General features: G+C 48.5%; 1 protein-coding gene across 1 annotated transcript in view; it reads left to right on the top strand.

The window, feature by feature from the left end:
• The window catches only part of ALMS1 (ALMS1 centrosome and basal body associated protein), a 67,145-nt gene extending 59,884 nt beyond the window's left edge, over positions 1 to 7,261 (top strand). Inside the window, exons 19-20 of the mRNA XM_062619978.1 lie at positions 1,074 to 1,173; positions 6,790 to 7,261. Of these exons, the coding sequence (XP_062475962.1) occupies positions 1,074 to 1,173; positions 6,790 to 6,834 (145 nt within the window). The 3' untranslated portion in view covers positions 6,835 to 7,261. The remainder of the gene's footprint in view (positions 1 to 1,073; positions 1,174 to 6,789) is intronic.
• The last annotated feature ends 5,565 nt before the right edge of the window (positions 7,262 to 12,826 follow it).

Genomic DNA, 12,826 nt, shown 5'->3' with positions numbered 1-12,826 from the left:
ATTATCAAAGCAGCATCTTAAGAAATGAGTTATTATAAGATGTGCCTTGCTTTAAATATTACAGGACTGACATTTTTGGACATCATTCATTTCCACCTCCTGCAAACCACAGTGTTTTTAAAGCTGCATGTTTCTTGGCAACCACTGCCATGAAATTAGGGAAGCTTTATGATCTTGAAGGAAGATTTGGGGAAGGCAGTGGGAGCGATACAGTGCCATCCTCGCCCTCAGGTCCCTCCTTCATGTGGTAACCCATGAACCAGACTGGAATGACACAGCTTTTATTCATAGAATCATAGGATGGTTTGGGTTAGAAGGGGCCTTAAAGCCCATCCAATTCCAATCCCTTGCCACAGACAGGGACCCCTTCCACTAGAGCAGCTTGCTCCAAGCCCCTGTGTCCAACCTGGCCTTGAACACTGCCAGGGATGGGACACTCAGTTCCAAGCATTCCTTGCTGTTTGGCTCTGGAATGGGAGGAGTTCAGTGCTGGAAAAGACAAAGCCTTCACCTAAACAGGGCAACGCTGCTGAATGCTGAAAATAGAGCTCAAATCGGGTTATTCATTGTGATAATGATGTTGCTATTGATGGATGAACATGTTGCTCAGGATCAGTATAACCAGGAGCAAAGCAAGAGCTGTTCTGCATTGCAGATACTGAAGCTATACCTGGGTAATCATACAAGCAGTATGGTCATTGTCATGTGTTATATGCTGCTTTTAGGAGGTGCTGCTGGTGATAGAAAGGCATTATGGGATGGTGGAATTTCCAGTATCACAACTGCTACATATTCCACAGTGGAGCGAGCTGCTCTAGTGGAAGGTGTCCCTGCCCATGGCAGGGGTTGGAACTGGATGAGCTTTTAGGTCTCTTCCAACCCAAACCATTGCATTATCTTCCCTGTGTGACACTAGTAAACCCCCAAATAAATATTTCTATGATGTGGGTGATCCAGAACCTATAAAAGAATATGATGATAAACCAGAGGCTGGTTTAATTTATACATACATATACATATATATATCAGAAAGTTCCTTTAAAGTCAACATTTTTGTCCTTTTCACACTGCAGGATCTATGAGCAGCTGCCGGAGGTGCAGAAGAAGCGAGAGGAAGAGAAGAGGAAAATGGAATACAACTCCTATCGCCTGAAGGCCCAGCTTTACAAGACAGTAGGTGTTCTGCTCAGGTGTTTACACTGGAGCATTCTAGACCTTTCTTTCAGTTCACAAACATTATAGAACCCTTTGCTACGTCTCAATTCTGTGGTACTGTTTTGCAGCTTCTAGGTGGTTAGGATGTATTGGCATTGAATCAGGGTCAAAGCAGTCAAGCTTAACACACCTTGGAACATAAAATCCCCCTGGAATCCTTTCCATACGCAGGGTGTATGGAGAAAAGGCAAGGAAGCCTGGTCCTGATTAAAGGGTACAAAGAAGGTTGGGTGGAGAGTCTTAAGGGCAGCACAGAGGGATCATGGAGCATGTTTAAAGAAGGATCATGCTTCCTTGAACTGAAGGTTGCTGGTTTTGCCCTTAAGTGTAAGCTAAATCCCCCTATAGCAAGAATAGAATAGTTAGGATTGGAAGGGACCTTAAGATCATCAAGTTCCAACCCCCCTGCCATGGGCAGGGACACCTCACACTAAACCATCTCACCCAAGGCTCTGTCCAGCCTGGCCTTGAGCACTGCCAGGGATGGAGCATTCACAGCCTCCCTGGGCAACCCATTCCAGTGCCTCACCACCCTCACAGGAAAGAGCTTCCTCCTTATATCCAATTTAAACTTCCCCTGTTTCAGTTTGAACCCATTACCCCTTGTCCTATCACTACAGTCCCTAATGAAGAGTCCCTCCCCAGCATCCCTATAGCCCCCCTTCAGATACTGGAAGCTGCTCTGAGGTCTCCACGCAGCCTTCTCTTCTCCAGGCTGAACAGCCCCAACTTTCTCAGCCTGTCTTCACACAGGATGTGCTCCAGCCCCTGATCATCCTCGTGGCCTCCTCTGGACTTGTTCCAACAGTTCCATGTCCTTTTTATGTTGAGGACCCCAGAACTGCACACAATGCTCCAGGTGAGGTCTCAGGAGAGCAGAGCAGAGGGGCAGGATCACCTCCTTGGACCTGCTGGTCACGCTCCTTTGGATGCAGCCCAGGATATGGTTGGTTTCTGGGCTGCGAGCGCACACTGCAGCCGGCTCATGTTCATTTTCTCATCAACCAACACCCCCAAGTCCTTCTCCTTGGGCTGCTCTGAATCTCTTCTCTGCCCAACCTGTAGCTGTGCCTGGGATTGCTCCCACCCAGGTGTAGGACCTTGCACTTGGCATGGTTAAACTTCATGAGGTTGGCATCAGCCCACCTCACAAGCGTGTCGAGGTCCCTCTGGATGGCATTCCTTCCCTCCAGGGTATCAACGGAACCACACAGCCTGGTGTCATGGGCAAACTTGCTGAGGATGCACTCAATCCCACTGTCCACATCAGCGACAAAGATGTTGAACAGCTAACTTCACAGCCATGGCTAGCAAAGCCTGAGCTGTCATTCCTAATTCTGATCCAGGGGAGAACTGGCACTCCTGGTGGGAATTTGTTAACTCTGGGGCCTGTGGATGTCAACATAAGTGTGCGTCCAGCTCATTGGTGTGATCTTACCACGCTGGCACCTGTTAGCAAAGGACCTCCTCTGCCTGGCGCGTGTAGAATAAACCAGTTTAGCTTAGCATGGTGTGGCTAACCTTGAACCACAAACACTTATCCAAGCAGCTCCAGAGTAATGTCTGTACTGGGGCCTCACCCCACAACCAGCAGCACAGCAAAGGTGTGGGGTGAGCACTCCAGGGTTTTGAGGAGCAGGAGAAGCAAAGAGCAGGGCCCATTTTGCTGGGTTACTCCTGGACTCTGCTGAATCCTGCCTCGTACTGCCTGTGAAGCAGAGAGAGCTCTGCTTCTGTCCCAGCTACACTGCTGCTGATGCTCTTCCCTGGTTGTCCGGGCTGTGGAACATGTGCTTTGTGTCTGTGTGTCTGATTAATGGCAGAAGGATTGAAGAACCCTGTGCTAGAGACTCATGGGGGTTAAGCACAACCAATATCAAGAAGAATCTTCTGTCCCTGGGTCCTCCCACATCTCTTTATCTGCTACTTCTGTGTATCAAGCAGTATCCCTTTATGCACAGTGATGTGATAAGTGCCCTGATAAAGCAGAGGAGGCCCATTTGTTCCTTCTGAGAAGTGCATTTCCAAAACTCACCAGTGTGTCACTTTTTGAGCTGTTCCAGGCATCCATATGCTTAAGCTTTCTCTTATGACTTATTAATGACCTAAAGATGAGAAACAAGAGTTTGCAATGCACACACTGAGGTTCTAACCTGACTTGTCTTCTGGCTTTTTAACTAACCCATGCACCATAAAATGTGGCCTTGCAGCACGCAATAAACTGCATTAAAAACCTCAGTGGTTAAAGGACAGACATTAAAAACCAAACCTGATTTCTTTTTCCTCTGGATCTTAAGCTGCGCTTCATTTTTAGCATTGCAATGCTTTCCTGGCTGAGATGTCCTGCCAGAGCTGGGATAATGGGGTTAGTTATTTGTTGGGAACAAATTGGATTTGTAAAGCCAGGGATTGTAACACAATGCATTATCCAAAATACCTAATCTGATTATGGGCATTTACCACTAGAATGACTTGATTTTGATGCTATGCTTCTCCAGGGCGTATTCAGGAGGTGTTTTTTTCACTAGTCTGAGAATCTCAGATGCTGTAAAGTCTTAAGGGTTAATAAATGCTGGCAGGCATTGACTTGAAGTAGCATAGTCAGCTGGAATCAGGAGTTTTGTGTGTAAGTATGGTTTTGATTGGAAGAGGGCTGTTGATTCAGTGCAGTAAATATTGTAATCCCTTTGTCTGATGCAGAATAGTTGTAGTGAGTAGCTGTAAATGCAGTGAATGAGCTGCTTAGAATTTGGTTAATGTGTTGCTGAGAGCATCAGTTTCGAAGCGGATCTGATTGTACAGGAAAGAAAGGACCACAGATTTTGTGGAATGATTCCAAAGATGACACAGACTCTTAGGAGAAGAAAATAGCTGGTACAAAAGCTGGATAAAAGCATGTATTCCAGGGTGGTGTCATTGTAATGATGTGCAGCGCTGTACCCAAACTGTGGGCTGAGTATCTCTCAGTGGCAAGTTGGTGAACTGCTGATGTAGAACAGCAGGCCCATCCTCTGGGCTAGATCTGGCTGCTGTTTTAATTGCAGTCACCTAGAGGAGTCCTGCTGTGCCTTATCCAAACCTAGCAGGGGGCAGTGTCTTCCAAGATCATTTGGTGTATTCTGAGTCTCATTACTCATGTTCTCTGACTGTCACTACTCCTGTCTTTCACAGTGCTTTGTGGCATGAACTGTCCTACTGAAACTTCTGATGTGAAGGGTTAACCAATGTACGGGGGGGGGGTAGGTCAAGCTGCTTAAGTGTTACTGCTTGCTCATGCTTATTGTACTTGCAGCGTACAAAGGGGTAGATCAAGCTGCTTGCTTAACAATGTTGCTATTTGTTCATGCTTATCATACTCGCTGTGTATGCTAGAACAAGATGTTAAGACATAGCTATTGTTAAGAGGTAGGGACCATGACTTAGTTCCTGTCCTTTGGATGCCCAGGCAGGCTGAAACTGGCTCTGTGCTTTGGACAATGACCATGCCTCCAGGGGGCTGAAAAGTTCAGGCTCAAGGAAGAGTCGTTTACTTCATCTTGAGACCCTCACCCACAACCACCAGGAGGCACTGCGCAGGCGCAAAGGGCATCTTAACTCATTATAATACGAAGTGGGGATAGGACATGAATATGTATAGGCGTGTTGTGCAACCTCATGCATATGTATAACTTTAGAGGATAAATGCAAAGGGGAAACAACGCTGGGGTGCATGCTTTTGGAGGAGCTATCCCCCATGCGCCTCAGCGCTGAATAAAAGCATGCCTGCTTTACAACTGTAACGAGTTGTGGAGTCAATCTGCGCATCACTTCTCTATGGCAGGGGGTTGGAACTGCATCGTCTTTAAGGTCCCTTCTAACCCAAACCATTCCATGAATCTATGAGCATTTTCCCATCTCCATGATGGGGAAAGGATGTACTTGTGTCCCAGGCACTCCAGAGTGCAGCTTAGCAGGTTGAACTGCTGTGAAAGTGTGTGCTCAGACATCCTGTGCTGGAGTGCCTGAGGCTGCACACGCATTTGCTTGGCTGACTTTCTGCTGTGAAAACATTCATACCTGGCAGAGAAGCACTGATGAAACAGCTGGGGAGGCGGGGATGTTTCTCTGCCTTAGTAAAGGAGGATCTGAGCACTTGTGCCATTCCTGAGGCTTTTCCATTAGATTCAGTGAGTTTGTCAGTTTTGTAAATAGGGAGCATGGGAGAAAACACCATAAAGGTGGTAGCAAAGTTCTGTGCTTGCCTTTACCCCTTAAAAACGCAAGATATTAGCATTCAGCAACGTTAATCCCTATCATGGCTATCCTTTAGAGCCTATTCTAGACTGGAGCCACAAGGTGTCACTACCCCAAAGGGAAAAGCCCAGGCTTTTAGAGGTGTGGAGCTGAATTGAGCTCTGCTTCCTGCTTTACAGTGGTTCCTCATGTCAGTGTTTTTCATCCCCTTGGCTACACGTTCCCTCCTGTCCGCAACACGTTGGGGTTTATTGATCTGTAGTGGCTTCCTGGAGGGGAAAGGGGCGAGAGAGAATCTGATTCTAGCAGGTTTGCTTATTAGATTGCAAAGGGGCTTATGAGCCAGAAGGACTGATGGGAGGTTCTGTGGCATGGGGGGTTTGAGCCCTTTTGAGCCTCTGTGAAGTAGTGGGGACAGATCCCATACTGCAGTTTGTGTGTCTATATACTACGTGTATGTACTATATACACACTGCATACTCTGCACGTGGGTGTGTGTATAGAAGAGCTCAGCTGCCTGTTGCATTCATCTCTGGGATGCAAAAGTTCCCGTCAGACAGTGGCTGTGATTCCCGAAGCTGTGAGTAATACATGAGTTACCCAAAGCTCTTACTTTATCTTTCACTTCCCTAGAACCACTTCATATGTGTTCCCTGTTTCAAAACATCACTGAGCTGTGGGCTGAGCTAACAGAATGATGTTGGTGTCATTGCCTCAGGGACTTCAGCCAGGCCAAGTGCAAGGTCCTGCCCCTGGGTGGGGGCACAAACACAGACTGGGGAATGGAGCAGCCCTGAGCAGCAGCACTTGGGGGTGTTGGGTGAGGAGAAGCTCCCCATGACCCGGCTTCAGTGAGCGCTTGAGCCCAGAACCCCCGTGTGCTGGGTGCACCCCCAGAGCGTGAGCATCAGCTCAGGGAGGGGATCCTGCCCCTCTGCTGTGCTCTGGGGAGACCCCCCCTGCAGCCCTGATCCAGCTCTGGGGCAGCAGCACAAGAGGGACGTGGAGCTGTTGGAGCGAGGCCAGAGGAGGCCGTGGAGATGCTGCGAGGGCTGGAGCAGCTCTGCTCTGGAGCCAGGCTGAGAGAGCTGGGCTGGGGCAGCCTGGACAAGAGAAGGCTCCTGAAGGGGAGACCCTAGAGCAGCTGAAGCAGTGAAAGGCAAGACATGCATTAGGGTTACTTAGGGGAAGAGTCTGTCAGCAAATGTCAGGGTGTGTTCTTACTTTTAAGACTTGTTTCAGACCATCTGGCACTGATACGTTTTTCAGACAACATCATCTGTTGTGGTTTTAATGCTTAGAGGATTAATACTCATCTCTCACTTTGGTTTTATCTTGCAGAAGATCACCAACCGTGTCTTGGGGAGGAAGGTGCCTTGGAACTGATAGAGATCTCTTCAAATGAAGCTGTCTGCTGCTTGGTAACCTTGCAGCAGGCGGGAGATTGCGATGTGCCAGAGATAAAGCAGTAAATACGTGTGCAGAGGATGCTGTGTGGTGTTCAGTTGTGCTGGTTTTGTACTAATATCACCTCTCTGTATTTAAGAATCAGTGATTTGATGTGAATGGCAGGTTTTAAAATAAAGGACTGTTTTTATAGTGATGTGCACTTCAGAAGTGAACCCAGTTTGAAACTCCTCGGCTCACAATGTGTTTAGAACTGATTGTAAAGCAGTTTTATACATATTTATTTCAAATTGGGTTTCACAGTTTTGTAGGGTTTTTATTTCCTCTCTCAATGTAGAAAACACACTTGTCATGTTTTGTACTGAAAAGCCCCTTAAATAAACAACAGATCTATTTGTAGCAATCATTGCAGCGATCATGAATGTATCTTTGCAGTCATATGGGCAACATCTGGGCTGGAACCACCTCTTACTGTTAAGAAAAGCTTTAAGGTAACTGTAATGGCTGTTTAAAGGGGACATGAGACTGAAAGGGTGGAAGGTTCATGACTTCACTGCCCTTTCACTTGGTTTTCTGTCTTTCTGTATGAGCCAGGAGGGTCTGATCAGAGAAGATGTTTTATGATGATGGGGAGCTTTAAACCTCGCCTGGGAGAGTCCTCTTTGCTTCATTCCATGTTTGCATTCTGACAGTATTCTTGTACCCTTAACTGGCATCTCAGGGGCAAGAGATGCTACATAAAGATTGTGCTTCTTGGTGCCAGCAGCCTGAAGTCTCACTTTCAGTTGCTTCTCACAGTGGATACATCTGATGTATAAACAGGAAAAGACATCTGAGGAAAACCAAGCGGGTGCGAGCAGCGGTTTCCTATTTTCTGTGCTTCAGATGTGCACTGCAGTTCGCTTCAGGGAGCAGCTGTAACCACTGGTGCACCCAGTTCTGCACAGGGGGAGGCACAGCTCGGAGAGTTTGGCTTCTTATGTTCACTAAGGATGACACAGAGCTTCTTGTTTCACCCCTTGGCAAACAGCGGTGCGTATGATCCAGCCCTGCCAGTCACCCCTTTCATTCACATTGGGATGTAAGGCATCAAGTCTTTAAATGGTGGGAAATAATGTGATTCCCTTAAAGATTAATAGAACCACACTGGATTATACTAGACAATGATTTGGCAGAGTAGTGTTTGAACTATGGCCTGTGCTGATGGTGCCACATTATATTAAAGCCACTCTTACATTCCAGCCCAGGGTCAAGTGTAAGATTCATGTTTCATATGGGAGTGCAAAACCCCCAGCTACCACGAACCCATGATCTAACTATCAGAAGGCCATAGCTGCTCTGGTCTTAGAAATCTGAAGTTGAAAGTGGAGCTTAAAACTAATACAGCATCACATGGCTGTGATGGGGGGATGGCTTATCTCTTCTCAAACCTCTTCTCAAGCTCTGCTCCTTCCACTGTCTTGTCCTTTGGATGCAAGTCAATGCTTTGCCTTTCAGAAGCTCTTCTGGGGCTGGAAAAGCAGCCCTGCTGAAGCAGAAGGTGCTAAAACATGATGGTGCTGAGATTTCTCCTGCAGATTCTCTGATATCCACATGAACAGACTCATTCCTTGCTTCAAGAAATCCAGTTGTGTTGGAGTCCTGACAAGATCTTGCCTCACTGAGTGCCTGTTTAAAGCCAGTTAGCTGCTTAAATATGCTCATAAGCTTTCAGCTGATGAAAAACCAGAGCTTAAGGGCCCCGCCGATGCCTCAGGGGATGCCTGGAAGTCTTCTCACAGGCAGATAACACGGGTCTGATGGTTGTTTGTATTGAAATGTCTGTCCTGTGCCTGTTGCTCCCTAACAACAGCAGAGAGGCCACTAATCAAGCGCGTTGCAGATGGAAGAAAGGCAGAGGCAGTCCCTTTACCCTCCTTGAGCACCCTCCTCAGCTGAGGAGGGAGCTCTTCACTGTAAACCCTTCTAAAGCAAAGAGCTGCTGTGGGGTTGTTTAATGTTTTACCTTGCTTAACAGTGTTCACCGAGTACCAAAGTTACCCAACAGCCATCCTGTGAGTTAAGAGGGGCAGCTCGAGAGCTTTAGCAGCAAGTCATTCCTCCCTTGGTGATAATGGTGGAGCCTTCTCCCTTCCTGAGGGTGGAAGTGTTTGCTTCTGTTAAGGTTTTTCTGCTCAGGCGTGCTTTAGTAGATGTGGAGATTGGGCTCGGGTGTTTTGCACCAGTCTGGGGCCTCACAAAGAGTTTACCCTCTGCTTTCTGACATGTAAAGCAAATCTTCTCTTTGCACACAGGGAAGAAGAGAGTTTTCCAGAGGAGCAACATGAGATTGTTTGACTTTTCTCCCCCCACCAAGAATAAGCAATTCCAGAGGAAATCAAGTGAGCATCAGGCCAGGTTTAAAGGATGCAGATCTCAGCCCTGGATTCTCCTCCATCCTCCTCTGGATCTCTTCACGAGGGATGCTAGTGGAGCTGACTCACCCCCATTCCTCGTTGTCATCAGGTCAGATAAAGCTCCTGCTGGCTGCAAAGCTTCCACTGTTTATAGTTCTATGGAAGGAGACTGTTGACATTTGGAGTCAGCGGTTCCAGCTCTCAAAAGCTCTTTCCAAAAACTCAGGCAATTGTGCTTTTCTTGTGTGGGTTCCAGCCTGGAGTCATCTCTTCTTCATCCACTGCTGCACAGAGACTTTTAGGGTAAATCTGCCCATCTTTGGAAGCTGAAAGAGGGCAGAGCTGTTCCCTTTAACCCTTTTGGTCTTGGTTAAGCAGAAATAGTCACTGTTCATTCCTACCTTGGTCATCATCAGGTAAATGCAGTAACAGCTCTTTGGCTTTGGATGGCCTCTAGATATGCTGTCTGCAAACTGACCTTGAGGTGAGAAGTGTGGATGGGTGGGTAGAGGTGGACAAGGTGAGGAAACAGTGAGAAAAGGGGTGTAAAAAGCCACCCTATGCTTTGTCAAGTTCCTCATTTTAAACGAAGAGGCTTATTTACCCTTCAGAAGCACCTTTCATTTCCTCTTTCATGACCCTTTTCACTAGTTCTGCATTTGCTGCTGTAAATCCCATCCTGAGGGACCTTTTATAATGGCACAACAAGTGCTGTGGTTCTTGGTGCCTGTTTCTGGAGCCCTCTCTATGGGGAACCATCCTCAAGCGAGAGATCTGCCACACCAGGCAGTGATGGGGCTCAAATGGGTGTTGTTTGGGACATGTTCTTTCATCTCTGGTTGCTGGAAGCATTGCCATGGAAGGGAATCGCAAGGATGATGCCATCCAGAGGGATGTGGAGAGGCTGGTGTGAACCTCATGAAGTACAAGGCCAAGTGCAAGGTCCTGCACGTGGACTGGGGCAATCCCAAGCACTCAGGGTGCCCAGAGAAGCTGCAGCTGCCCCATCCCTGGCAGTGTTCAAGGCCAGGTTGGACACAGGGGCTTGGAGCAAGCTGCTCTAGTGGAAGGGGTCCCTGCCTGTGGCAGGGGATGGAGCTGGATGAGCTTTAAGGTCCCTTCCAACCCAAAGCATTCCCTGATCCTGTGAACTTCTTGGAAGTTGGCCGCAGAACGTAGTCACGTTACTGTACATCTGTCTAAGTATGGCCTGCTCCAGAGGGGCTGATTCCTGGAAGACTGCTTCCCAGAAGGAATTCTGCTGTCTGTCAGGGGTAAATTTGTTAGTGGTTGTGCCTGTAGGAGAACACAACTGAATGGAGTCCTTTAGTCGTTGCCCTGTTCTATGCAAAAGCCAGGTGAGCTGATCTCTTCCACTTATCCATCCTGGTTTATAGCTCACTTTTCCTGAAGCAATGAACCTAGTATAGGAATTACTTCCCTATAATCCAGATTAAACTTAGAATCATAGAATAGTTAGGGGTTGGAAAGGACCTTAAGGTCACCCAGTTCCAACCCCCCTGCCATGGGCAGGGACACCTCACACTAAACCATGGCACCCAAGACTCTGTCCAACCTGGTCTTGGACACTGCCAGGGATGGCGCATTCACAACCTCCCTGGGCAACCCATTCCAGTGCCTCACCACCCTTACAGGAAAGAATTTCCTCCTTAGATCCAATCTAAACTTCCCCTGTTTCAGTTTGAACCCGTTACCCCTTGTCCTGTCACTGCAGTCTCTAATGAAGAGTCCCTCCCCACCATCCCTATAGGCCCCCTTCAGCTACTGGAAGCTGCTATGAGGTCTCCACGCAGCCTTCTCTTCTCCAGGCTGAACAGCCCCAACTTTCTCAGCCTGTCTTCATACAGGAGGTGCTCCAGCCCCTGATCATCCTCGTGGCCTCCTCTGGACTTGTTCCAACAGTTCCATGTCCTTTTTATGTTGAGGACCCCAGAACTGCACACAATGCTCCAGGTGAGGTCTCACAAGAGCAGAGCAGAGGGGCAGGATCACCTCCTTGGACCTGCTGGTCACGCTCCTTTGGATGCAGCCCAGGATACAGTTGCTTTCTGGGCTGTGAGCGCACACTGCAGCCGGTTCATGTTCATTTTCTCATCAGCCAGCACCCCCAAGTCTTTTTCCGCAGGGCTGCTCTGAATTCTCTTCACAGAATCATCGAGTAGTTAGGGTTGGAAAGGACCTTAGGACCATCCTGTTCCAACCCCCAACTTTAATCCAGTAAAGATGCTCTTAATATACCTCTTCCTTTAGGCTGCGTTTCTTAGTTGGTCGGCTTGGAAGTGTGACCTGGAGTCCTTGGACACGCTCATCGTGGCCTTGGGGAAGGAATTCTCCTGAGCTGCTGCAAATGGAAAAGCTGGGATTCATTCACACAGGCAGGGTTTGAAGGTTCAATTTATATTGCCGTTTTCCTCCCTCCCTCAGCAGATAAAGGGGATTCTCGGAGCCAAATTGGACCCTGCGGGAGGGTGAATGGCCTCTGCGTGACAAATGAGCGCCGTGTTGATTAATACACTTCTGGAAGGCACCCAAATTCCAGGCTGATGAGGACAGTTGGGAGAGGTCTTGACAGGGGAGAAGGGCTTTAATGCAGTCTCATTTGAGCCATGCTCTGTTGCTTTCTAGCTTTATCAGGAGCTACTTCATGATGGAAAAGAGTCGTCTTCCCAGAGCTGTGCTGGATCCATGCATCCCTGGAATCATTGGGATCTGACTTGCTGCCCTCTGCCAAGTCCCATTGAGTCATCTGCTGAGTAGCCAGCCCCACGCTGCCTCCGGAGAGGAGTAAGTCCCTTGGCCTCCGAGGTAACCAATTGGGTCTGGAGGAAGCTGCATGAGAGCTGCATGACGGGGCCTCGAGGAGCTGAGTTCCTGTGGTTGTGTCCAGGTTGTGTAGTCATTGTAACAGGACATTGGGTGACATCTGCTCTAAGGAGGCTCTTTTGGGGGGTTCTATCAGGGCAGAAGTCCCTATGAGCGTCACAGAGCTGTCATCCTACCTTCCAACTGTCCTTGTCCTTCACAGAAGGACTCATCACAGGCTCAGAGCCATGGCGTTTGTGGTGTAAGGCGCAACGTGTGGGTACCCACAACCTCCCTGAGTGATGTGGACTCCATGTGCTGATCACCACCTCCATGGCTATGAGCAGTGAGTGCCTGGAATGCCCTGGAAATAGACAAGAGGCCTCTCCATGGGCTCAGTTCCACAGATTGGGAGTGATCCTTCAGCACTGCTCACACGTGCTGCTCTTGGCTCACTCCGGACACACGCATCCTGGCTCGGCGCTCAGCTGCCAGGCTGTGACCCAGCTGCAGACCACGGCAGCATCTGAAGGCTTTTGTCAGCAGAGGTATCAAGTGATGGGGGCTGTGGGGAGGGGGAGAACGCGTGTTCCTGGGCACAAAAAGGCCTTTTGTAACTTGGTCTGGAAAACCACCAGGCATCGGGGGGCCACGCACGTCTCTGCAGCCAACAGCTACACTCAGGTTCCCTGTGCTGGTGGGAGGCAGAGAGAGTTCTGCCTTCAACTGGAGTCAGCCTGGTTTGCGTTGGA

Source organism: Pezoporus occidentalis, unplaced genomic scaffold (genome assembly GCF_034315485.1).
Source record: "Pezoporus occidentalis ecotype Australia unplaced genomic scaffold, CSIRO_AGI_Poc_V1 ctg217, whole genome shotgun sequence".
NCBI lineage: Eukaryota > Metazoa > Chordata > Aves > Psittaciformes > Psittacidae > Pezoporus > Pezoporus occidentalis.
Note: the sequence above shows the minus strand (reverse complement) of the source record. Positions and strands in the feature narration are given on the sequence as shown.